Source organism: Molothrus ater, chromosome 6 (genome assembly GCF_012460135.2).
Source record: "Molothrus ater isolate BHLD 08-10-18 breed brown headed cowbird chromosome 6, BPBGC_Mater_1.1, whole genome shotgun sequence".
NCBI lineage: Eukaryota > Metazoa > Chordata > Aves > Passeriformes > Icteridae > Molothrus > Molothrus ater.
Window position 1 is genome coordinate 19,651,363 of NC_050483.2, and position 23,405 is coordinate 19,674,767.

The 23,405-nt window shown below is 39.8% G+C and overlaps 1 protein-coding gene across 1 annotated transcript; it reads right to left on the minus strand.

Annotated features, from left to right (window-relative positions):
- Positions 1 to 1,193: 1,193 nt before the first annotated feature.
- On the minus strand, positions 1,194 to 22,984 carry TRAF6 (TNF receptor associated factor 6). The gene is made up of 7 exons (XM_036383348.2): positions 22,927 to 22,984; positions 14,798 to 15,107; positions 10,306 to 10,456; positions 9,523 to 9,681; positions 8,498 to 8,569; positions 7,086 to 7,163; positions 1,194 to 5,582 (listed from the first exon to the last, which is right to left on the minus strand). Exons 2-7 carry the CDS (start codon positions 15,091 to 15,093, stop codon positions 4,701 to 4,703), a joined length of 1,638 nt encoding a protein of 545 aa, XP_036239241.1. The 5' UTR covers positions 15,094 to 15,107; positions 22,927 to 22,984; the 3' UTR covers positions 1,194 to 4,700.
- Between the last annotated feature and the right edge of the window lie 421 nt (positions 22,985 to 23,405).

Sequence of the window (23,405 nt, forward strand, 5' to 3'; positions counted from 1 at the left end):
ATTCAGGAAGTTTTGTTGACTTCTGTAAATGCTGTCTTGGAACAGATGAAATAAGTCACAGTTCCTAAATGAGTGACAGCACAGAAGAGCTGAAGTTTAGCACAGTGTAGTAAGGAATGGCACAGGGAATTTCTCTTTCTTGCCAGAACAGCGGGAGTGTTGGGCTCCTGCTTTTTGGGGATGAGGAAGGTAGCAAAGCAACTGGTTTGGCACTAGTTAAAGATTTTAGCTAAAACACACTCTTCTTGTGAAGTTACTGCAATGAACTGGTATTTGTTCAAGAAAATATCCAATCAGAGTTTCCTGGTCCATATCTAGTTCAACCATTTTTTTTTCAGAAATGTACAGGTACATGTACATTTGTACTTACACAAGTGAGAACACGCTCCTATATCGCTGCACTTCTGCTTCTGCACATGGACTTTTCATTCCTGGGGCAGCTGCAAATGCCAGCTTTTCCTGCTTAAAAAAAAAGGTTATTATTACTGTATCTCATCAAATGAAGATTTTAGTGCATTTAAAATATGGAACACTAAAAACGGATTAACACAACAGATAACCAATGTCTGAGCAAGCCTTCCTGTCCATTACTGATGGAAGTTATTAGGACCAACCTGGATGAAAGACAAAGTCATAATTAACTTGACATTAACATCACATTGCTGCAATACCACTAATGTTACTCAGAAGAAGCTTAAGACTTTGAATATACCTTTCTGCAGATGCTATTAAAGACAGATCCAGACTGAGATAAATCAGAGATTGCAATAAAGATTGTCTGTACCTCTCTTACTGACAGAGGAATTCCCTCTAGTTTTTGATCTCAGTCTCTTGCAACAAAGTTTCAGCCCGTAGTTGCTTTTATGAAAAATAAAACAAGCAAGCAGATATGGCCAGAGAGGTGATAGTGTGCAGCTTTTTTGAGAGTTACATCTTAAATTACAGGATTATTATGAGAACACTTAGTTTATTATCTATTACATGAGCTGTATCTTCTAGTAATGAATAAAACTATCAATACTCATTATAAATGCCAGAAGGTTTTTATCATGAAATATATTTTTTGCTTTCTTGATGCTATATGATACCACCCATCTCTAAAACCCACAAGACAGAGAAGCTACCAGAGCAGTCCTGTACCAGTTAATATTTTTGAACAGCCCTCCATATGAATAAAGATACAAGGTGCAGTGCACAGTTTAATTAGTTTATTTTTTAAAGTTCTGTCAGAAATAAAGGTGTGCATTAATTAGAAAATATATTAAACTATAAACCAATTCATCCAAGGCAACAGGAGTACTTTCATTTTGTTCAAATGCAAACCAATACAAACCTTTAACATTGACACAGAATAATCTTTTGTATCCATCATCAATGGATCTGGTCTGCTGCCCTCTCTAAATAACAATAGAAAGGTCACCCTGATTTCATTTCATTAACAAGTTAAATCCTTTGATAGCAAACATGACCAGACACATCATAAGACTGCTTAAAAAACAACTCTATACATCTCACATTATCTGAGCTCCCACATATACATTACATACCAACATTTCTAGCAAAATAATTTTCCCTGCCCTGCAGGGGAAGACATTCAGAGGGAAAGAGATAACACATTCATAATATATTACAATTGGAAAATTTGTGCCATAGCAGCTTTGCAAATACACGTACTAAGAGTCGGTGACTTAAACCATGTTAAAGACAACAGACATTTGGAAGATAAAAGAAGCTAAGCCACTTTTTAAACCACCTTGAGATCTAGTAATGCTGCAAAGCATTGATTTACAGAACAAAACCCCACTGCTGAACAAGTTACACAGGACATGGGTTAATCAAATATCTCTTTGATTGAGAGACAACTCAATGCTGCAGACCTTTCTCCTTCCATTTAAATAGTTATAGCAATTATACCTCAGTCCACCACGGTAAAACAAGTTCTGAAAAGAAGATTTGAAGAAAGGGAAAAGAGGAGAATGGAACAAGTATTTGAATAAATATTTCATAAACATTTATAATCTTTTTATGACAGTAAGATTTAACTGATACTTAGAAAATTATCTCTGACAGTCTCTCGTGTAATACTCTGACATTACAGTAATTTGTCATCACTCAGAGTTCTAGTTGGTAGTATAAAAATACAAAACCAATAGAATAGCAGCAGTCAATAAAGAATCCCTATTACTGTGGCCAGTACAGAATTATACATGCAGTAGCCTTCTATTCCCTATTGGCTTGTGCTATTGTACAACTTTAACCTGAATCATTTAAATCCTGCCACCACAGGGAGTTTCCTCCTCAGAGGCAGAAGTACATCAGATCTAGTAGATAAGGCTTGAAGCAAAAATTCCATTCAAAAGTCAAATCTTCAAAAGCAAAGAAAGTGTTAATGCATTTAGTGGGTCTTGGGTATAAATGATTTGAACAGAGAATAAGGACATATTTCTAGGGTTGAGGAAGGACCTGGAGTAGGAAGAAGCTCTCAAATTACGAGTGTTTTTTCTGCCTCCCCCTCCCTTCCCTCCTGTCCCCCCAAAAACAAGAAGAGAAACAAAAGAGAATGGCAGTTTTAGAGCATCTTGAAAAAACATGGATAGGTAGCACAGCCTGAAAATGGAGAACCTGTTTACAGTGCCTTCTGTGCAGAGTGGCTCTGTGCACTGCCATGGACATTGACAGCTCTTGGTTAAAAATGGCTTTACTGGGAATGCTCCAACTGAAGACACTCCAGAACAATTCAGCTGATAGGATGAGGCTATTCATTATAAAATCTACTTTGGTTTTAAACCTGAGATCTTTCCCTATTTTGAGTAACATATGCTTACCTGTCCCCTAATGACAGAGAATCAACTAAAGTCACCAACAACTAACTGCAATTACCATTAGCCAGGAAGTTCATGTTTCAGTAGTGACAATACTCCATTGAACACAAGCCCTCTTCCATCTAATAGGTTCTACTAGCAGAAGAAATTTTACTCATCTGGATTTGATGAACAAAGTGGTAGGTTGGATCCTGGAACTTTTACCTCTCATGCAGGCAGGCAGAGTATCCTCCCAAACCATCAAAGTATAGTAGTCTTTCTTTAGTCTTTTATATTAAGCAATGCACCCTTTCCCCACTGGTATTGCTTTGATGATGCCAAATAGTTGGAACACTCTTCAGTATCTCTCAAGCTGCAGTGTCTCCAGTCTTTAGGTTGTTCCACTAGCTTGGATAAATAATACACATAAGCTCATGCATCTTTAGTTCTTTCTTCAGTATCTGGACATGTACTTAGGTTATGGGATGAACAAAACTTTTTTCTTCCCTCCTTTTAAAGACAAGATTCAGAACTTTATCAGCACCATGAAAGTTAAAATTTTTAGCACCAGTGTACTTGAACTACCCAGCTTTCACTGGTCAAAACTAACATTTACATGGCATACAACCAGTACAGAAAACAGTAATACACACAGCATTAGGAACCTCTTTGACACAGTGAATCTAGTGTTTGATAAATGAATAACTATGAAAGCCAGATTTTCTTTCTAAAAGCAAACAGGATTACAATTTTTCATCACACTGCTGAATTAATAGGCTTTCCTTACCATCCATATTGCTGAGTTGGCCCAGCTCCTATTGTCTAAAGGGACAGGAAATACCCACAGCAGTTGGATGCTGGTATGGCCAGCTGCCCATGGAGAATTCACAGGGGATGACTTGGGTACATCACCCACAACATCAAGAGATCACTTGAACAGATGCAGGTCACAAGTTCAGCTTTGGTACAAATTCAGGTTTCAACAACAGTAAAACAAATTCTGCATCATCCTCTCTGTTCAGTACATCCCTTTGCTCATGTGTGCACTCACAACCTGAAACATGTCCAGCACTAGAAGATCCCATCAGCACAAAGAGATTTCATTCAAATGCTAAACTTTCATATCTCTTGATGATTGTGGTTGACATTCTGGGTCTAGAGCACACACTTCTAGAAAGATTTATCAAAATAAAGAGAATTAGGGAGGCACCTTCAGACCACATTACAAATATTTCTTCAGTGAACTCAGCTCAGAGTCATTTAGTCTTCTCCACAACACTACCCCGTATCTTTTGGAAATACCAACATCAACTCTGCATCAACATGCAACTTCCTGAAGGAGGAAAGGGTCAAAGCATTCCTGAACCCTTGGTGACATGAAAAAAAGTCTTAACCCTAACTTCAAACTTCAAGAGGCACATAGCCAATTCAAAATTCTAGATAAGTCAATATAGAAACTCTCACAACTTTCCCAAGCTCTGTGAAACAAACAAACAAAAAAAAAATCCCTCATCTTTAATAATTTCTTTCCTTCCTTGCAACAGCATCTATTCCAAGGCACTGAGGTGAAAAGACTTACAGGTCTATTTGATATGACTAAAGTTTTACCAAGCTGAGATGCACAGGTTCATGCAATAGGATTTTCCTGTAGGCAGTTAAGTTTTGATTAACACTTCATTTATTTAGCTTGCTACAGAAGTAGCTTATTATTTTAAGAGAGAACCTTACCAAATATTTAAACATATGAGCTCATATAGAGAAAAATATACCAGCAACAACAAAGTTCCATTGGCAACTATGATCTTTTACAAACCCAGCCTTTGTGGACAATGAAGCTCTTTTGTGATCCGTGTGGATAAACCTGAGCAAGGCTCCGTTGCTGTGGTTAAGCCTTGCAGGCTACATGGCTCCATCAGTGCTGCGGGCCTGGAAGCCTTCCCTGCGGACACTGCTCAAGTCCAGGCGCGTGAGCACCTCGCAGCGCACCAGCAACGTGTCGTCCTTGATGAAGGTTCTCTGCTTCAAGGTCTCCAGGTGCATGAAAGTCACATAACCAAAACCTTTCGGATTGCGGTGAATTGTCGGTCTCTGGAAGGCCAGTAGCTCTGGCTTGGTTTCCATCACCTCTTCATGGTTCTGCCTTTCTGGGCCTTCTGATTGATCCAAAATAGAAAGTCGGATGGTGCCTTGGAAAGGCCAGGGCAGGTGGCTGTCATATTCCCCTTGCATAGTATGCACAAACAGAGAGATATAATTAGCACAGCGCTGAGCAGTCGGTAACTGGATATGCAGGCGCAAGCACAGCTTGTAGCCAGGCTTCCCTGTATAGAAGCCAGGACTGTGCATCACTACAGGTCTCTCTTCTTCCTGGGCTTTCTGCAGTCCACTGAAGTTCTCAATCTTCCAGATATAAATACCATTACATTGTTGTGCCTCCATTTCAGTAATCTTTCCCTCCAAATTTCGTATAGTGCGTTTGAGTTCTGCCATGTGAGTGTTCTGAGTCTCCATTTTAGCAATGAGTTCCCTGATTTGGTGATCTTGCCTCACCAGCCGACCTTCCAACTGCTGAATAGTTTCCTTGAAGTTTTCAACTTCTGGATTGCAGTTGTATGCAGCATGTGACACGTGTGAGAAGAGGGCAGGCTCAAAGTGTAGGCCATTGATGAAAGGCACAGGATTTGCAGCAGTAACACTGATATTCTGAAAACTCTGAGCCATCATCCTCATGTGAACCTGAGTGAACTCCTGCATATGTCGTGCCAGTTCATTCCTTTGCATCTAGGATTTAAGAGATACAGCATTAGGAACACATCAAAAATCTAAAATCACATTTTAAATGTGGCTCTAAAGAAAATCAAACAAGTAGTTGCTTTTGTCATGTGAGAAAAGCTGCAGCGAATCAAGGACAAAGGTGTGACAAAATAGCACTTTACCAATGGAGAGCTCCAAATTCAGTATCACTGTTAGGAAAAAGAAGTTCAAATACCAGCAGGCAAATCACAGAATCATTTAGGTTGGTAAAGACCTTTAAGGTCTTTGTGTCTTTGGCCTGATGTTGATACAGCTGGGGTTCAAAGAAAGCATAGATATGAGGTGATTTCAGCATAAAATTGTAAACCTGGAAAGTTAAGATAGAATTGACATGAATGACTGCAATATAAATCAGATATGTGCATTATTGTTTTTGTTGGCATGGGACTTTGGGATGTCACAAACATATTCTTGTTAGAATAATTATCATTAGTAATAGCATATTGTATAGTTGCATAATTCTATGTAATGCTTAATAAGGGAACCTCTGATTGTATTTTTACAGAAGCTGCAGCATCTCCAGGAAAACATCAAAATTTGAATTCTCCGGAAAAGACTGAGAACTGGCCTTTATAATAATATAATATAATAATATAATAATAACTTCTTATTAAAGGCCAACACCCACACTTCAAATGGAGGCAATTTTGAGTGAAAACATGAAGTATTTCAGTAGTACATACAGTGAGAAATAGGAACAGTATATTTCAAACTGTGCACCTGAAAGTAAAAGCAAGATATGAAGAAATATGGAATATTTTATACTGAAAATATTCTTGTCAAGTATTCCAAAGGCAAGCACTGTGCATTCAGGGTCGCCTTCTTGTTAATGAGCATTCATGATAAAAAAAAATCAGGTTTTTTAGGAGTGATAATATCCCTATGAATCCATCATTAATTATGGTGTATACTTTCAGTAACACCATTCAATTCAAAACAAACATATGCTGAAAGACTGTTAGTAACAAATTACTTAGAATTTTTCTGTGTTCTAAATTTGCTAAAATGTTCCATGGTACCAAATGGTGTATGAAAACTGCTGTGAAAATGAAGGGGAAAGACCCAATTTTACCACGGGGTATTAAAAACTAGAAATAAAGGTATCTAGATTAATAATTTTAGAATTTAATAAAATTGATTTTCTTTGTGGAACTCTAGGAGTCATAAGCGTATTTAGCTACAACTTTGGAAGAAATACTAGAAGCTACTTTTTGACATGAAAGCTGAGAAAACATGAAATAACAAAAGCAAGGTCATCAAGCAAATTGTTCACAGAGCTTTTTAAATTTGAAAAAGCAATTTTGAAATGCAATGTATCAACATGCACTGCTTTAGAATTAAGATACCTCCGAACAAAAAACCCACAACCACAAATTACTGAGGATTTTGGGTTGGAAAACACATTACAAAAGCGACAGACAAAATCATGCAGAAAGTCTGCAATTCAGAAGGTACTGATAAAAGTCTTACCTTTTCAGGACACCCAAAGGCACTGTAAAAACATGGCACTGGGGCAGTAGGACAATCATTGTCATAATGGTTAGGCATCTAAAACAAAACAGATTTGATATTACTTCTCCATCAAGAGTATTTTCTTATCCAGATGGATTTTGAACAGAAAAGTTTAAAATGTACCTGAAGTCAGATCAGTTTATACCTATGGAAGTTCTTAAGGGAATACAGAAGTTTTGAACAGAAATGTTAGCTGATGATAGAAATTATAGATCCCACTTGTATGTACTGTAACAATTCATTGACTTTGTTCTTATATTAGGCCTCGGGAAGCATTCAGGTTTCCTTGCTAGACCAAACACTTTTTGTTTCTAGCCTATCCTCCAGCCAGTTCACATTTAATTCCTTCCCTTCTGAAGGACTACTTGCACAATGCTTATTGTGTCACTTTTTATTATCATCTCAAAAAGTTAAATTTACTTCCATTTTTTTGTGGTCCATGTTTTCCAGATCCAGATCAGTCATCTCACTGCTCTGGATCCTGTTTATCCACTCTCCCTCAAAATCACAACAACTTTAGCTGATGCCTTAAGAGCCCTAAACAGAGCAAAGGATGATTCAGTGTTTCACAGGCAGAATCCCTGTTTATATAACCCTGGGTGTTTTTCTTGTTTAAATATCATGATGAAGCACAAGGCTAATAAATACCAGCTGTTATTACAAATGTTTAGCATTCTTTGTTCCCCACTTCTGCAATTCATTATTCTACCTAACAACAGACTTTTTCCTTTGTCATTACTAAGCTCGATCCTGTTTCTCAGAGCATTTTGTAATTTTACAAGATCATTCTTTATTTTAACCCAGGCCATCAATATAGTTGCCATCCCAAATTAAACAAATCAATATTTATCATTTTTCTGCCAATGAAGTTGTTATTGAACAGAAGAAATAATAATGGCTATTACAACAGTAATGGACAAGCAGAATTCCAGCCAGCATCCCAGTTTGGTAGTGAATTTACTTATAGCTACTTTCCAAGAGTGGCTTTCCAAGTACAAAAACTCCCCCTCTCTGCCCAAATCAAAGCCTCTTCTTGTAATGTCAGCTATAACCACTGGCAGCTGTTGGTATTTTTTCAACTCCATCCATTTCAAGATTAAAGATGTGCAGCATGGCCCCTGTCAAAAAGCAGCACAGCTGAACAATGTGATGTGCAGCCAAAATCCTACAGAAGTTTGCCAGACTGCAACTGCAAGCTGGAGCAGCATTTAAGGGAGTATCACACCTGCACTGAACATTTTCAAAGAGGCAGATAGTGATTTAGCAGCTAGTAGACAAACTGTATCTCCAAGTTTAATTTCAGATTAAAGAAGCACTGTAAAAACAAAGCATCTGACTTGGAACAAACAGAGAAAAAGGGAGTATCTTACCTGCTCCCTGATGAGCACTGTGTTGCAATATTCACAATATATATTGGCAAGTGGACAGGTTTGGTCATGAAGCTTAAGTGATCAAACAGTAAAAAGAAAGGGGAGAAAACATCAGTAAAGTTACCCAATTTAAGAGAGGGCTAATCACCCTTGATCAGACATTAGATTTTTATTTATATACCTAATTTTGCATTTAGCTATATGCATCTGTGAAATAAAGAGAATCCCTTTACCCTAAGCAGTATGTTTTACATTACTGCTTTTTCCTGGACTTATACAAGAGATTAATGAAGTTGCAGATATTTTATTTCCTAAAGCTCTTATGCTTCAAAGAAATCTGATTTTAACCATAAGTTTCCAAAATTCATGTTCAATTGTACTGGAACTATATGAAAGCACTTGTTTGTTTTTTAATTGTATTGCTGGACTATATGAGGTACATTTGATTGACAATTCACAATATTAATATCCAAGAACATTCAATAGTCCTTGAGATAAAACACATCCATATAGAGATAAAGAAATGGTAACAGCAAAAGGAAAGTATTATCCTCACTATCACCCAAGTGTAAAATGCATAGCCAGAAGAAGAATTCAGAAATTATCTTGGTCTTGTGTGGCAGCAGGTTTCCCCAAAATAGTTATCTCCTGGTACATCCTCTCTCCCAGGCATAAAAACTGCACATGTAAATACTGCTTTTTGTGTGCCATGGGCAGTAGATACAGCCTGTCTGATGGTAAGGTCAGAAATCAGTGGTTCTTACACAAGTCCACAGATCTCACACCACATGGTTCCACATAAGTTTGTACTCAAGGACAATCTCCCCCCAGCTTTTGCCTGTTCTAGGCTCATGTCCCGAGTTTGCAGCTTCTCAGCTGTGCAGCAGCACAAAGAGCTCTTCTAGACCAAAACCTTTCAGTTGTTTTTTTTTTTTGGTTTTTTTTTTGGTTTTTTTTTTTATTAACTGCTGTTCCCTTTCAAGCAAACCCATGTGAATGCAGGCTGACAGACTCCTTCTACATACCTCTTTATCTTCATAGGCCATGGATGTGGCACAGTTTGGGCAACACACTTGACGCCTCGGACACTCTTGGGTCATGTGCTCCTTCAGACGGTTCTTTGGGAAGGTTCCTTGGCACTGTAGGCATTCCACAGTGGAAAAATCACACTGCAGCTGGTGGTCCTGCAGAAGGACAGAAGAGGGATTTGATACTTCAAATCAGAACAATCATCTATTTTCAAGAGAAAGCACAGTGCAAGACAAACGAATCACAATCTTCCCTTCATGCAAGGAAATCCTTATACACTCATGCTGACTCTATCAACAGCCTGTTACTGTCCCACTACTAAGGTCAAGACTTCATATATTCAGATCTCTAAGAAAGCTCTCAGTAAAAATTTAGTTTTTATATTTATCTTTTAATGGCATATATTATTTTCCAAAATAGTTATTTAAACTATTATATGTAGCTACTTTGAGAGGTTATTAAATAGTCTCTCAAAGTAGCTACATATACTAGTTGAATATAATAAACTTGTGTGAAGCACGGACATAGCTGATCAAAGACAGACATGAATGATCCTCAGCAGAAGGCTGCATTAGTAAAATTGTCATGCACTGTGATGTTCACTTGAGAATCACCTAACTACAATTAAATACTCATTAAAAAACAGTATGTGTAGTTATAGCCCTGAAAGAAAAATGCACGGACTCAGCATAAATGAGTACCAGATATCTATTTAAGTAACTTCAAATTTTTACTTGTCCATGAAAGCAAGGTTCCATATTTTCAAAACTACTTCTCACCTCTAAGTGCCTGAGCTCCATCTTCATGCTGCAGCCCTTGTTGGGACATTTGACCATTAATGAAAGGATTTCCCGTTTGGCAAAGTTGTCAGGAAAAAGTTGATTTTCAAGCAGAATTTCGTTGTCTACAGGACATTTGTGACCTGCATCTCTACAATGCAGAAAAGCAAGGAAAGATATTCCAATATTACCAACAGATTTCCAAGCACTTAATTTGAAATATTTTTACACCAGCAAGACATTAGTGGCCAAATAACAACAGAGCAAGAACTTTAAAAACAATGGTATTTATGTGGCAATGACCACAAAATATGAAATGAATTTCAGAAAAACTGGAAACACATGGTTTCACTGGAGGTGGCATGACTGGGGTTGTAGCACTTTTCAAACTCAAACATATTTTATTTGTACAAATGGCATGTTAAGTACTCTGGAAACAAACTTGAGGAATATGTAAAGACACTAAGAACTTACAGTCCTGTTTCTGCAAGTACTTAGCTCAAACATCAAAGAATATTTCACAAACTACTTCAAAACAATTACTTAAACTTTCTTAGACCTCCTCTCATTTGTTTCTCATTTTATAAACAGCTAAGGTGATCACAGCTAAGAAAAAAAGCAAAATTGTCTTTTCTCCAGACAGACTTCATCTGTTTGGCATTACATTACACACTGCTCAGTTTGTTGGTTTTGTTATATAACCATTTGATCAGTTGGTCATCCTTCAATTTCATTATACAGCAAACAGGGTGAAAACCTCCAGACACAAAAATTATTAGTAACTATGAAAATTACACTGGACTTGGAATTGAGTGTTGCATCTGAAGCCATTTTAACAGCAAACAGACTGGAAGTCAGTGCTAACTGGTGAAGGTTTGGAACCTGATGGAACACAGATGCCTGCAATCTGCACAAGGTAACTAACAGCCTGTTCCAGTTCATCAGGTTCTGCCTACCTGCATGTACATACAAAAATCATTAGAAATAGAGTAAAAAAGGGAATCACCTCCATCAAACTTTCCAGTATCAGCTCATTCTGAAAAAGGGGATCCCCTCCATCAAACTTCCCAGTATCAGCTCATTCTGAAAGCAGTAGGCTAACATATTGATTCACAATTAAGTAATGCAGTTAAAGAACCATGAGGGATCAAAGCTCCTGAGTGCTAATGGAAACAGCAATAAAATGGAAAAGTACATGGGGTGGAAAAATGTCAGAGAGCACTTGTGGTGCAAGGATCAAAGGCCAGATCATTGTCACTGCCTGCAAGCACAAAGGGAAGTAGAACCTAGTGGGCTGTGGAGACCAGGAAGGAATTTATGTTCTTTGTTGGAAAAGGAAATACTTGCTCAGCAACTGCATCAGCAACACTGCTAGGGGAAGTGGAGGTAAAGTTGCCACTTCAAAAAGAGGCAATGAACTTCCTTTCACAATTTTGCTTGCAGAGCAAGCTCACCACATGCCTGAGAATCATACTCCTAAACAAGCAGAAGAAAGAAAACACCTAGCTTGCCTTGTTTCAGAGCTCCCTGAGCTATGACCAGTGTGATCTTTGTCACAAGCTAGAAATGTTCCCTCACTTCACAACAGGAAATCAGTTTTCACAGGTATAGCTTGGTTACAAACACCTTGTTTAGTGGAGTATGAAGACAGCTCAATAGGCCTGCTGATAAGACAGCAGCTTTATTTCTACAAAGAAAAGCTAATCATAACTAAGAGCAGCCAACAACAGATTAAAATGGAATAATGATTACCAAATCCCCAGGTTAAATAACTAGCAGATAAAGGGAAAAATAGGAATGAAATGCAATTTTCCAAAATAGGAAAGTGTAGTAAGGAAAAAGCAGTACCTCATTTTAGGATATTAAACAGGCTTCAAATACTATTTATAAGGCTCAGGATTGTGTTTAAAACACTGCTAAGATCCATCTACAAAGATGTTCCTATATATTTCCTGTGACAGAACTGAGTTTATGCACCTCAGTTCTAGCTTACATTATAGTGAAGGCTTTCCTATGCTGGAATTATTTATCACAGTGCACTCTGCCACTCACAACAGTACCTGTGAAACAATAGCCATCTGCTACAAAGTACAATGAATATTCCTGTAAATTCCCTTGAGATTAAAATACAGGTATCAAGAGTAAAGCCAGAATAATTTTGAAAGAAAAGCCTGCTCTGTGATTTTAACAAGTGAGCAGTTTAGCTGAGAAGCTGAGACAGTTGGCAGAGACTTTAACTGCAGCCATGTCAGCTGCTGGATGAACTGCCAGCACCCTAAGATGTCCCTGCTGCCCCTTGTTACCTCACAACTCTGCTTTTCCAATAAACAAAGGTTCTGATATTTGGCAGGCTCTACTACAAACCCTAAGTCAGCTTTGCCCTAAGATACAGGAGAAGACTGGAGTGAAATTGAATTAGCTACTGCACCTGCAGTTAGTTCTTCTAAAATTTCCAGCAATATATTTTGTTGACAAGTAACATTCGTAAACACGTTTGTAGTTACTTAGGTAGATAAGCTTCTCCTCTTCCATGAATTATAGTACTTCAAAGCACTTCAGACAGCTTTATTTAAAAACTTGCCAAGATTTTCTGGGAGGCAAACATTTACTGTGATCAAATCTCATCTAATCATGTCCTTCACACTGTAAGATCGAAGAGTCCAGTTTTTAAAAGGTTTTCCAATTATTTTTTTCTAGTTGCAGCCACAACTTCTTCAACACGAACAACTACAATTGTTTGTGTAAGTCACAAGAAGCAATTACTCAAAAAAATGCTTGTCCATCCTTCATCATTTAAAATCCATAATCTCTGTGTTCACTTGAGTTAAGACAGTGGGGAAATGAGGAATAAAGAGAAGCAATTTTTCCTGGTCAAATGAAGGCTGTGACAATCACTCAGTGAAAAAAAAGCAGTACTTAGAGAATGTAAAATAACTCCTTCTGTTTTCATTTTAGTTCTGTAGAAGCTTCTCAGTACCTCAATCAATCTGGTACTGTAGACAGTACATACTGCAAATCAATACCATACTGTAGACACTACATAATCCAAATCAATAGCTTGATCTATGGATACCAATTAAGCATGCAGTTCAGCCCTTCAGGGATTCAGAGAGATCTGGCACTTCAAGCTGTCCTCCCTGCTTTCACAAACAGTCACTCAAACTGTCCTCCAAAGAGAGTTCAGTGGGGAATGAGGGAAAACTTTTACTAGCAATGAAACATCTGAAATATTATACTGATGGTCTACAGTCTCAAGAGAAAAAAATGCTTTCCACCTTGTTTAGTATTCACTGAAACAGTCATCACTATTCATAGAAATGAAGTAAAATACAGAAAAGGTATAAAAGAAGCAGAAACTTCTGGTCATGCTCCTTTCCATGGAGAAATTCTTCCAGAGAATTTATGTAGCAGAAACTACAGAGAAGCCACAAAACTGTATTTAGAGAACATAACTGCTGGTATACTATTCATTTAGTGAGCTGCAAATGATGGCTAGGGAAGAAAAATAAATGGAATACAACTGTGGATAAATGGTATGAAAGACCAATCAAGAAAGCACTGTCCATTTTGCATGCTCTAAAATAAATGCCAGGGAAAAACACAGTAACACTGAAGAGAGTTTAATGATCTTTACAAAAAGTGTGCAAAGTAAGGTTGAAAATGAGCCAATTCTACATATGGGTCACACAGAATTGAATATATAAATTCCTACCGAAGTGACATTTGAGCTATCTGAGCAATTGCTGAGAAAAAAATTTGGCTTATGCTGAAAAGGAAAAATCCTACAGCATAATATCTATCAATGTAATCCAATACTCACTCACATGTGTGGGACCACTGATGACTTCATTCCAGGTTTAAGGCAAGTGCTCTCTACAAGGTACTCTCTGCCCTTTCTTGCCTTTTCAATCACCCATTTTTATAAGCCCAGTCTGCTCTTCCTTTGTTTCATATTCCCAGTCCCTCATATGCCACCTGGATTCCTCTCTCAATGCTTTGCTCACAATTATTCCCTCATCACATTCTCTCTTGCAGGTCAAGAGGGAAGCAGCTAATTTCAAGGGAAGAACTGAAAGCATGAATTGCCTTGTCTGCACCAAGAAATCAGGTTGTCTTTAGTTTCCTGCAGTTATCAAGGGAAACAATCATATGCAAAAGACAGGTAATTTTATAATCCTGAGATGGAAATGGAATTTATTCAGGGGACTTGTCTACCTTTCCTTCTTTAGTTATTATTTGAAGTTTAATAAATTTTTTAGATTCATAACCTGGGTAAATTTGTGAAAATGGCAAACCATCTAAATCTCACAAAACTTGCAAACTTGGGACATTCTGGCCATATATAGCACTTTTAATGAGTAATAAAGTTCCAGAGTTCTATTAGCACTCACTGGTAATGCATTTTGGGCAGCTCTATTCAGTTTAGATTGACCTTAAACTGCTCTGCTACATGATTTTTTCTTAAAAACAGCTTCCACAAGTTTTCCTTTACCTTATGGATTTGACAATGCATGCTTTGCAGAAACGGTGGCCACACGGTGTCTGCACTGCTTCCCGCAGAGCCATCAGACAGATGGGGCACTCATACTTGCTTTCCAGGGGCGGGTCGAACTCCACGTCGTAGCCCTGCGTCTCGTCGGAGAAGGAGGCGGGCGCGCTGCCGGCGGCGCTGCCCCCGCTGCAGCTCTCCTCCTTGGCGGCGGCGCTGCAGGCGCTGGCCATGGCCGCGCAGCAGCCGCTCTCCGCCTCCCGGCCCCCGCAGCTGCCCTCGCTCTGCAGCAGGCTCATGGCACGGCACTGGCCTGCAACAGGACAACAGGGTGTGTTCGGTTAGAGTCGCTCAAACCCTCCCTCCCAGGCCAGAGCAACATTTACTTCCAACCAGAAATACTGGGACAGATTGGGTTCTATGCAAAATCACTGGCTTTGTTTTGTCCCCATTATCTTTTTTTACTTATCCTCTGATATGTAGGAAAGGACACTGCATCCTGTCAGGGAAGTTCAAACACCCACTCCCCCCATGCATTTCCATAATCTCTTTCATACGACTATCTGATTTCTGTAAAAAGGGGAATGAATCATTCCTCTTTGTCCTTGCTATGTCTACTGAAATGTTTCTTTATCCTTTCCATATTATTTACTTCTAAGACATTCAAATAGATTTTGTGTGGGAAAAATGCCATACAGAATTCTATTTTCTTGGAGGACAACAGCTCAATTCCATAATCTCCTTGCAGTGTATATATCTTATTTAGCATTTTCTGTATCAAGCAATTCACAATATAGATTTCAAACTGACTTAGCTGCAGGAACACAAATAAAAGTCCAAGCACCTAAACCAAGCAGCTGATGTGCTGTAAATGAAATTCAAATATACAGCACTGCTGATAACATTTTAAAACTGCCAATAGGATTTTAAATGGAATAAGAAGCTACACATGAGATAAGGATAATAATTCCACACCTCAAAAGCTATCTACAAATTACTAGTACTCAAACAGAGCTCTTGCTCTCCTTTCCCTCTTGCAGGCTAGCTGGCAGGGAGGACAAGGGACATGATTGTAAGAACAGAAGATAAAAGTCACCTTTCCCTGAAGAGTGATGGATGGCATAATAAAGCCTGCTTTTACAACAGTCCTCCAAAGCAGGGTGAACCCATAGGTATGAAAAGAAAAAGTACAGGTATCCCCAAAGAGATTGCTAGTGTTCCTAGAACAAGAGAACCTTAAAAAAAGGTCTTAACAACAAATAGAAATTCTAAAGACCAAGAAACCTTCCTCTCCCCTGATTTTTTTAATGGTTACAATAATTTTCTTAGAATCCCGCTGTGGTTAGTTTTCTATAAATGACATTTCTTTGAAACACAGAGATTATCACCAGGTGCAAGGCAGTATGAGTAGTCTGAGGGTTATGGAGCCAGGCATGCAAAACAAGCCCAACAAGCCCAGATTTGATAATCTTTTGCACAGCAGTATAGGCAAAAGTCTCTTGCAGTGTTCACCTAATGAATTCATTGTAATACCATTGAGTCATTTGAAATATATTAGGGATGGAAATCCAATCAAGAGAGGAATCCTAAGAACTGTTTATCTGCATCACTACTGCAGATGCTGAAGGCAGAAGAATTAATAGGATTACCTTGACCATGAACTCACAAAACTGAACATTTCCTTGCTTATATCAGAATTTGAATATCACAACTATTTTTACAAAATGTTCATGGATAGGAGGAGGACACACAGGTAGTTTTATTTGGGTACTTATTTTATGACATCTTTTGTGTCATAAAATCAACAGAAATACTAATCACACAAGGCCTCAACTAGCATTTATGAGAATATATTTTGAACACATGCAAAAATCACAGGAATGTGCTTTAGGCCGTCTACATGATAAACAACTGGCAATACTGCCCATGATAACACACTATGAGCTATTTTTTCCAGCTATCCAGACCAAAAAAAGAGGCATATCTATCCAAAGAAAAACAAAGTTACCATATTTTGGTTAGATATAGTTAGAATAATCAAACCAGAATGTTTATTCTGTTGTATAAATAGATGACTTTCCATCTTGTTGAGGTATGCAGGGGTATGAGAAGTATCTGAAGAGCAGCATTCTTGACATTTCCAAAATACCATTAAGGTACAGAGCCTCAAAGCACAGGCTGACAGTTCTGAGTTGTACTGAGCTGGCCAGCAGTGCTCCCTTTCTGCAGAAATAACTCCAGAGCAGAGCTGTCTGGAACTGCACCCAGAGAGTGCTGCTCACTTCCACTCCTGTTTTCCACCCCAATGTATTGTCCCTATACATTATCCACCACGACAGGCTTTAATACTGAGGCTCCTAAACAAAACAGTAATGCAAATTAAATACCAAGCATGCTCCCAGCAGCTGCTCCAGCCATAGTCCAGACATGACCAGTTTAATCCCATAAAGGCACCAGTTCCCCCCGTGACTGAGAGTGGATGCAGAGGAATCAGTGCTTAGAAAGATGCTCTGTGTGACAGAGATTTATAGACTGCCATCAGTAGATCTACTCTCTCCAGAGAAGAAACCCAGCTTGTTTCCACTGTTAAACTAACATAACTAATTTAACAACTGCAGCAGAGGATGATCAGTCCATAGGCCACATCTCATGAAAAATCACAGGAACTAAATTGGGTCAATGGAGTGGGAATGTTGGTATGCAGGATATTAGAATCCACAGGCCAGCCTAGGACTGAAAAATTCACATTACTCTAAGCCACAGAGATATATTTAGTGAGACTAAGAAAGGGAAGAGGAACATACGTCCCTTTAGTAATGTCACAAAGGAATTCAGGAAGTCACAAGAAGAAATATAAAACAGCTTTAGTCAAATTCAGCTGTCACATTAATTGCAAAGAATTGCAGTTACTGTGAATTGTGTGACTCTTCTCTTGGGCTGTTCCCAGGAAAAAAAATCCCATACTATTTACAATTCTGTTCTTACAAAGAAGAAACCAGGATTTGGCTTGGTATAATCTCACTAGTTGAACACTTTGTAGATTTAAGTGCTATGCAAGCAGTGTTTCTTTGGCCATGTGAATTGTTCCTTCAGACATAGCATGTCAGTATATTCAGTCTATAGAAACAAACTGCCATACTAGAGTCAGTTTAATGAATGAACCACTGCAGTCAACATCCCAGTCTGACACAAAACCCCCCTTATTCAGTGGTATACTGCACTCCTACATGGAGCTTTTTATCTGCATATGACCAAGAGGTTCACAAAAAAAAAGTGCACATCTTTTTAACTTGGGAAATTCAGACACAAAGAGGCAGCTTAAGGTGATTAAGAGCCAGATTTTAAACTTTGTTCATATTTTATCTAAGATAGGATTCCTCCTACAACTCTTATCTATTTCATCTTCTCTGTGAGCAAAATCCTCCTTCTTCTGCACATATTTTAGGTGTGGGGCACGGCACAATTTTCCAAATCAAAATCCACACTGCTGTTACTCAGACAACTAACCAAGGCCTTATTACTCCAGCATAGTTCAAACGAATTTCTCTATATGTTCTAACTCCTGTACTAGGAATTAGACCTGTTTCTTGTGGAAATTACTTTATCCTCTGAGAGTAGAACATAGGTTTAATTTCTTGGACAGAGCAATGCTAGGACAAAACCAGCCACAGAAGAGCGTACTTTGAATGGTAATGACAGGTCTTTTCCCCAGTGAAGGTAGAGCAGACAATCTGTGAGCTTACTGTAGCAGTTTTTCACCTTCCTCTCCTGGGGAGTTCAAAAAATGCTTAGGCTGGAAAAGGGTAGATTTTAAACCCCAAACTAGGATATATCCCAAAATTCAAATCAAGCTGCTACCCTTTCTTTTTGATTATGAAACAGGTTTCCAGTGAAATAAAACTAAGATCTCCTAAGAACCACATCAGTTTTTCTTCTTATTGATAATAGTTGTTATTCTTCCTCTGAGCTGAACAAAACTAAGTCAAATGCAAGTACAAGAATAGCCAAATATTAATTTAAATATCCTGTGTACACCACAGCCTTGAGAACTTATCATTTTTTTAAAATGTTAGTTGTTTGACACATTAAACACTTTTCTAGACTGCTCTCTGTACCTTTTTTTGTTTCCACAACATCCAGCTCTCAGACCTAGGAACAGCAGCAATTAAACTGGATCATTACGTGGTAATTCTTGCTTTTGCTAGCGTGAGGTGTCTAAGGCAGAGACAGTCTTAAACTACATTTGGTAATGTACCTGAAATGCTCTTTTCTAGAGGTAGGAAGTGCTGCCACACCTGCTGACTCTGGAGATAAGGGGCTCTAGCTTGGGCACAGAGGTACCCAGGCCTTGGGCTGGCAAAGGTTGATTTCGCTCTCCAAGGCAACAGCCGTGTTGTTTGCCAACAGAAAGGAAGGTGCTTTCCATGCCAAGTGGTAATGGACAGAACTCAGGGAATGCCCTAAGGATGAAACTTTCATGCCCCAGAAAAGACAGTGAAAGGACAGTTAAAAGAAAAGGAGTTCCCATCCCACTCTTTCATCCATTATGACACCTTTCTTCACCAAGTAACCTGTGCTCTGTTGCTATTTACACTGCCACATTACACAGTGATTAGGCTGATGTGAGATAGCACAGTCAGACCAGAAGAGCAAACTCCTGTGAGAATAATGTACCTTATGATGGACAAAAACTACTTCAAAACAGAATTTAAACTGCTCATATTTTAAATTAATGCATGCAACAAAGCTCAGTACTCTGATTTTTCAACTCCTGTAGTATAATGAAGTTTAGGTAGGACTTATAGATTTTCAAATGCCAAACTCCTCTAAATAAAAAAAAAAAAAAAAAAAAAATCACTGTTATCAGAAAATGTCTTCAGATTTCCTGTAAAACCCCGCTATCATTAAGAGTATTAGGGAGGAGTAAAAGTAGGCATTGTATACTATTAACACTGAAATATGAAATCATATTTTCAAGCACTAACTTAAGGAATATTGTGCAAGGAAGTATCAGTTGCTGTAAGAGAAAATTTTTATTGTAAATCAGGAAGTGCTTAATACAATTAATTTCCACATGACCTTTTCTGGAAAATTGACACTGACTACCCATAAAAATAATGAATCAATACAGAGGACTATTCCAAATCCTTTTTCTTACTCAAAGTTCACAAATATAATTAATTTCCTTGCAGCCTGGCCAGTGCACATCCAGCAGGGGAAATGCCTTTAGCACTGCATCGACAGAAAAACTGGCCAAACTTTTCTCTTTTCTTCAGCGGCCTTGTATATGTATGTATGTATAGATTTCTGGGTCATGGGACTGACAGACCAGTGGAGTGACTTTGGATAATTTGTTTATGGAGTAATACTTGCAACACTTATTCCCAGGCACATTAATCAATAGTCTACTGATAAGCACCATATGTTTCCAGTAGGAGCTATTTAGCTATCATCACTATGGCCTCATCCAGGCAGAACACATGGAATTAAGCTAATGCCTTTTAATTAATGGCTATAAAACACTTTCATTTCAAAGCTATCAAATGGCTAGACGAGCTGAAGCAATAGGAGATTCAGGCAGAACTTGTAACTGCAAAAACTAAATTCTAATTTCTTGTGAAAGTCTGCAAGCATGTTGCTTATTTTGCTGAGATACAAACTTTCTTTTTTTTTCTAATAGCAGTAACCTTTCAGACATCCAAGTCTTCTGGACAACCACCACACTCACAGCATTTTAACATGTGAACCTAAAGACTTGAAAGAAGAATTTTTGTTTGAGGCAAAAACAAACAACATTCAGAGCTCACTAGACTATCAAGAGCTCCTAGAGCAGAGCAGCCCTTGGGGATTTCTGAAGACTTCCAGGTGATTTCTCTTTATTTGGAAAGAATGCTGTCAGGCTTTAATCACCTAAGTATTTTCATGCTTGAATATTACTTAGGAGACTAGATGGTGGCACACTCACAGTTACATTCATATTTCAACTTATTAAAGTATGTAAAAACAAATTTAATTTTAGTGAGCAGTAGAAGCATACTATACTGTATTTAAGACCAAGATATTCTATGGGTTTTTCCATAACAAAAAAACCAAACCCAAGCCAAAATTCCCTGAAACTTTCTTCAGTTTATAAACTTTTAGACAGAATTTCCTGGGAAATGTCCAGAATAACAAATACAAGGAAAACACTGTTAGTGAGAAGAACAGTACTATTTAACTCTTTACGTTGGCAGTGACTGTGGTTTCTGCTCTCCCTTTGCACACTAAGAACACATTGAGATATGCATTATGCCTTTCTATAGCCCTCAGTAGATCTACAGAGAATGCAAGATGCTGCCCTAGTGGGGACAAAGTAAACACCCAGAAAGCACTTAAAAACAGGGAGGGAGGGGTATGGCTGTGAACAAATGTGATTTCCACAAGGCACAGGCTCCAGGCTACACTTAATTACCACCTACCTCTACAGGCATGAGACATTAGTAAAATGATCTGAGACCCTGGGAAAGCAAACAGTGAACTAAACACACATTCTGAAACAACTAAGACATGACTCCTTTTCACTCCATCCGATATTTACTTTTGTTTTCTTTTTGATATGCTTTATACCCAGAATATTTTATGGCCAGTTTTCACAGTCTGGATCTAAAACATTTTTTTTTTTTTACATATGTTTAGCTAATCTGTGCTACTGAGATACAAAAGTTACTCTTCTTGACACAGTAAACTCGTCGAAGTTCAGTGGGTGAAGAAAAGAATGCACATTCACCTCAGGTATATTTTCACGCTGAAGTTCTATCAGCATAGGTATCTACTGTGTGTCTTGTGTAATACAGTAGCAGTTTTCAAAGATAGAAAGCAGCGCTGCAGTGTTGCAATACTCTGAAAGTTAAAAAGCCATTTATGTCTTGACAAGTTCTCATTCAACAGAGTCTGAGCTCCATGAATCTTCACTCACTGGGAAAAGCTGTAGGTAATGTGGAATATGCAGAAGAATTATGCCCAACATGACACCATGAAAACAATCCAAGTGCTTTATCAGTATACTTCTGTAACTTTTTTTCCCCTTTCTTGTACTAGAAGGACAAGTTTCATGGCCTTTTCATTCTATGGGAAGACAAAGCAGTATGCTGGCAAGTCATTTAACAGCTGGTGAACACAGTGCAAAATTCACCCAAAGCTTCAAATCGACACTTTATTAATCACTCACAGTGGTATCTAAGACACCACAAAATCCACAGAGCTGAGGGGTAGCGTGCAGAAGGTGTCAGAGGCAAACATGGGGGAATACTTTCGGCAAGCTTTAATGACTAGGTCTAAGGGATATAATTAGAACATTTTCCTCCCACCTACAGCTGATATTTCCGTTTAAGCATGAAAAGACTCAGCGTGACCTATCTGAGCCAGAAAAAAAAAAGATGGAAATTACTAGTGAAGTAATAATTTCTAACTCGTGTTAATAAAGTTACCGTAAATATTAAATATCGCCAGTCTCTACGAGAAAATAAGGGCTATCGGGTTTAGAAACAGTAACCTATCTTGCAAATTACCCTTTAACGTGTTCCCGAATAATTTACTGTCTATTTCACAGCGGGGAATCCAGAGCCCAAGTTCAGCTGACGTGCTGGAGACGAGCGGGAGCACAGCCCGAGAGCCCCCGCTGCTCACGCTCCCGCCGCTGTCCGAGGGCAGCCGCCGGGGCAGAGGCGGGGCAGAGGCAGGGCAGAGTCGCTCCGGCCGGGTTCCCACTGGGAACCCGGGCCCCGGGCCGTGCCTGCGGGCCCTGGGCCGACCGGGCTCAGCCCCGCTGCGCTGCCCGCGCCGCGGTTTCAATTCCGGAGCGCAGCCGGCGCGCCCCAGCCCCACAGCGCCCTGCCCCAGCGCAGGCCGCCCGCCCCGGCACTCCGGCCGAGCCATGCCCCGAGCTCGGTGGAAGGGACCGCAGGGCTCCGCGGGGCAAGGCAGGAGGCGGCTCTGCTCCCCAGCCGGCAGCCCCGGCGCGGCGAAAAAACGCTCCGCGCCGGGCACCGCCGCACGCCCGCAGCGGCCCGAGTCCAGCCGGGCCCTCGCTCCCCGAGTCCGGAGCGCAGGCCCGCCGCAGCCCCCAGCCGCCCCGCGCGTTCCGCCGGACTCACCGCGACCCGCGGCCGCTCCCAGCCCGCCGCCGCTTCCGCTTCTGCTCGGGAAGTGCCGAAGCCGCCGCTCGGAGCCGGCGCGGCCTCCCGGGGGCCACGGCCGCTGCAGCGCCGTCTGCCGCCGCGGAGGGGCAGCGCCGCCGGGCGGGGCGGGGCGGGCTGGCGGCAGCTGCGGTGTCGCCGTCCCCTCCCCGACACGCACAACGGTGTCACTGTCACTGTCCCCCTTCCCGACACGCACAAGCTGTCACTGTCCCCGTCCCGACACGCACAAAGCTGACACCACCAGCGGCTGAATCCTCCTGCCGGGCCGTGTTCGCTCCGCGCTGCTGGTGCTTCTATGGAGAGCCATTAGGATGCGCTCCGCTCCGCCCTGAGCGCTGTTAAAGACGAGGCGCTGAAAGCCGGGCGTAGTGGGGGTGGTGGTGTGTGTGCTCACGGCTTGGGAATCGCCAAAAAGCCGCTTCTCAATGCAAACC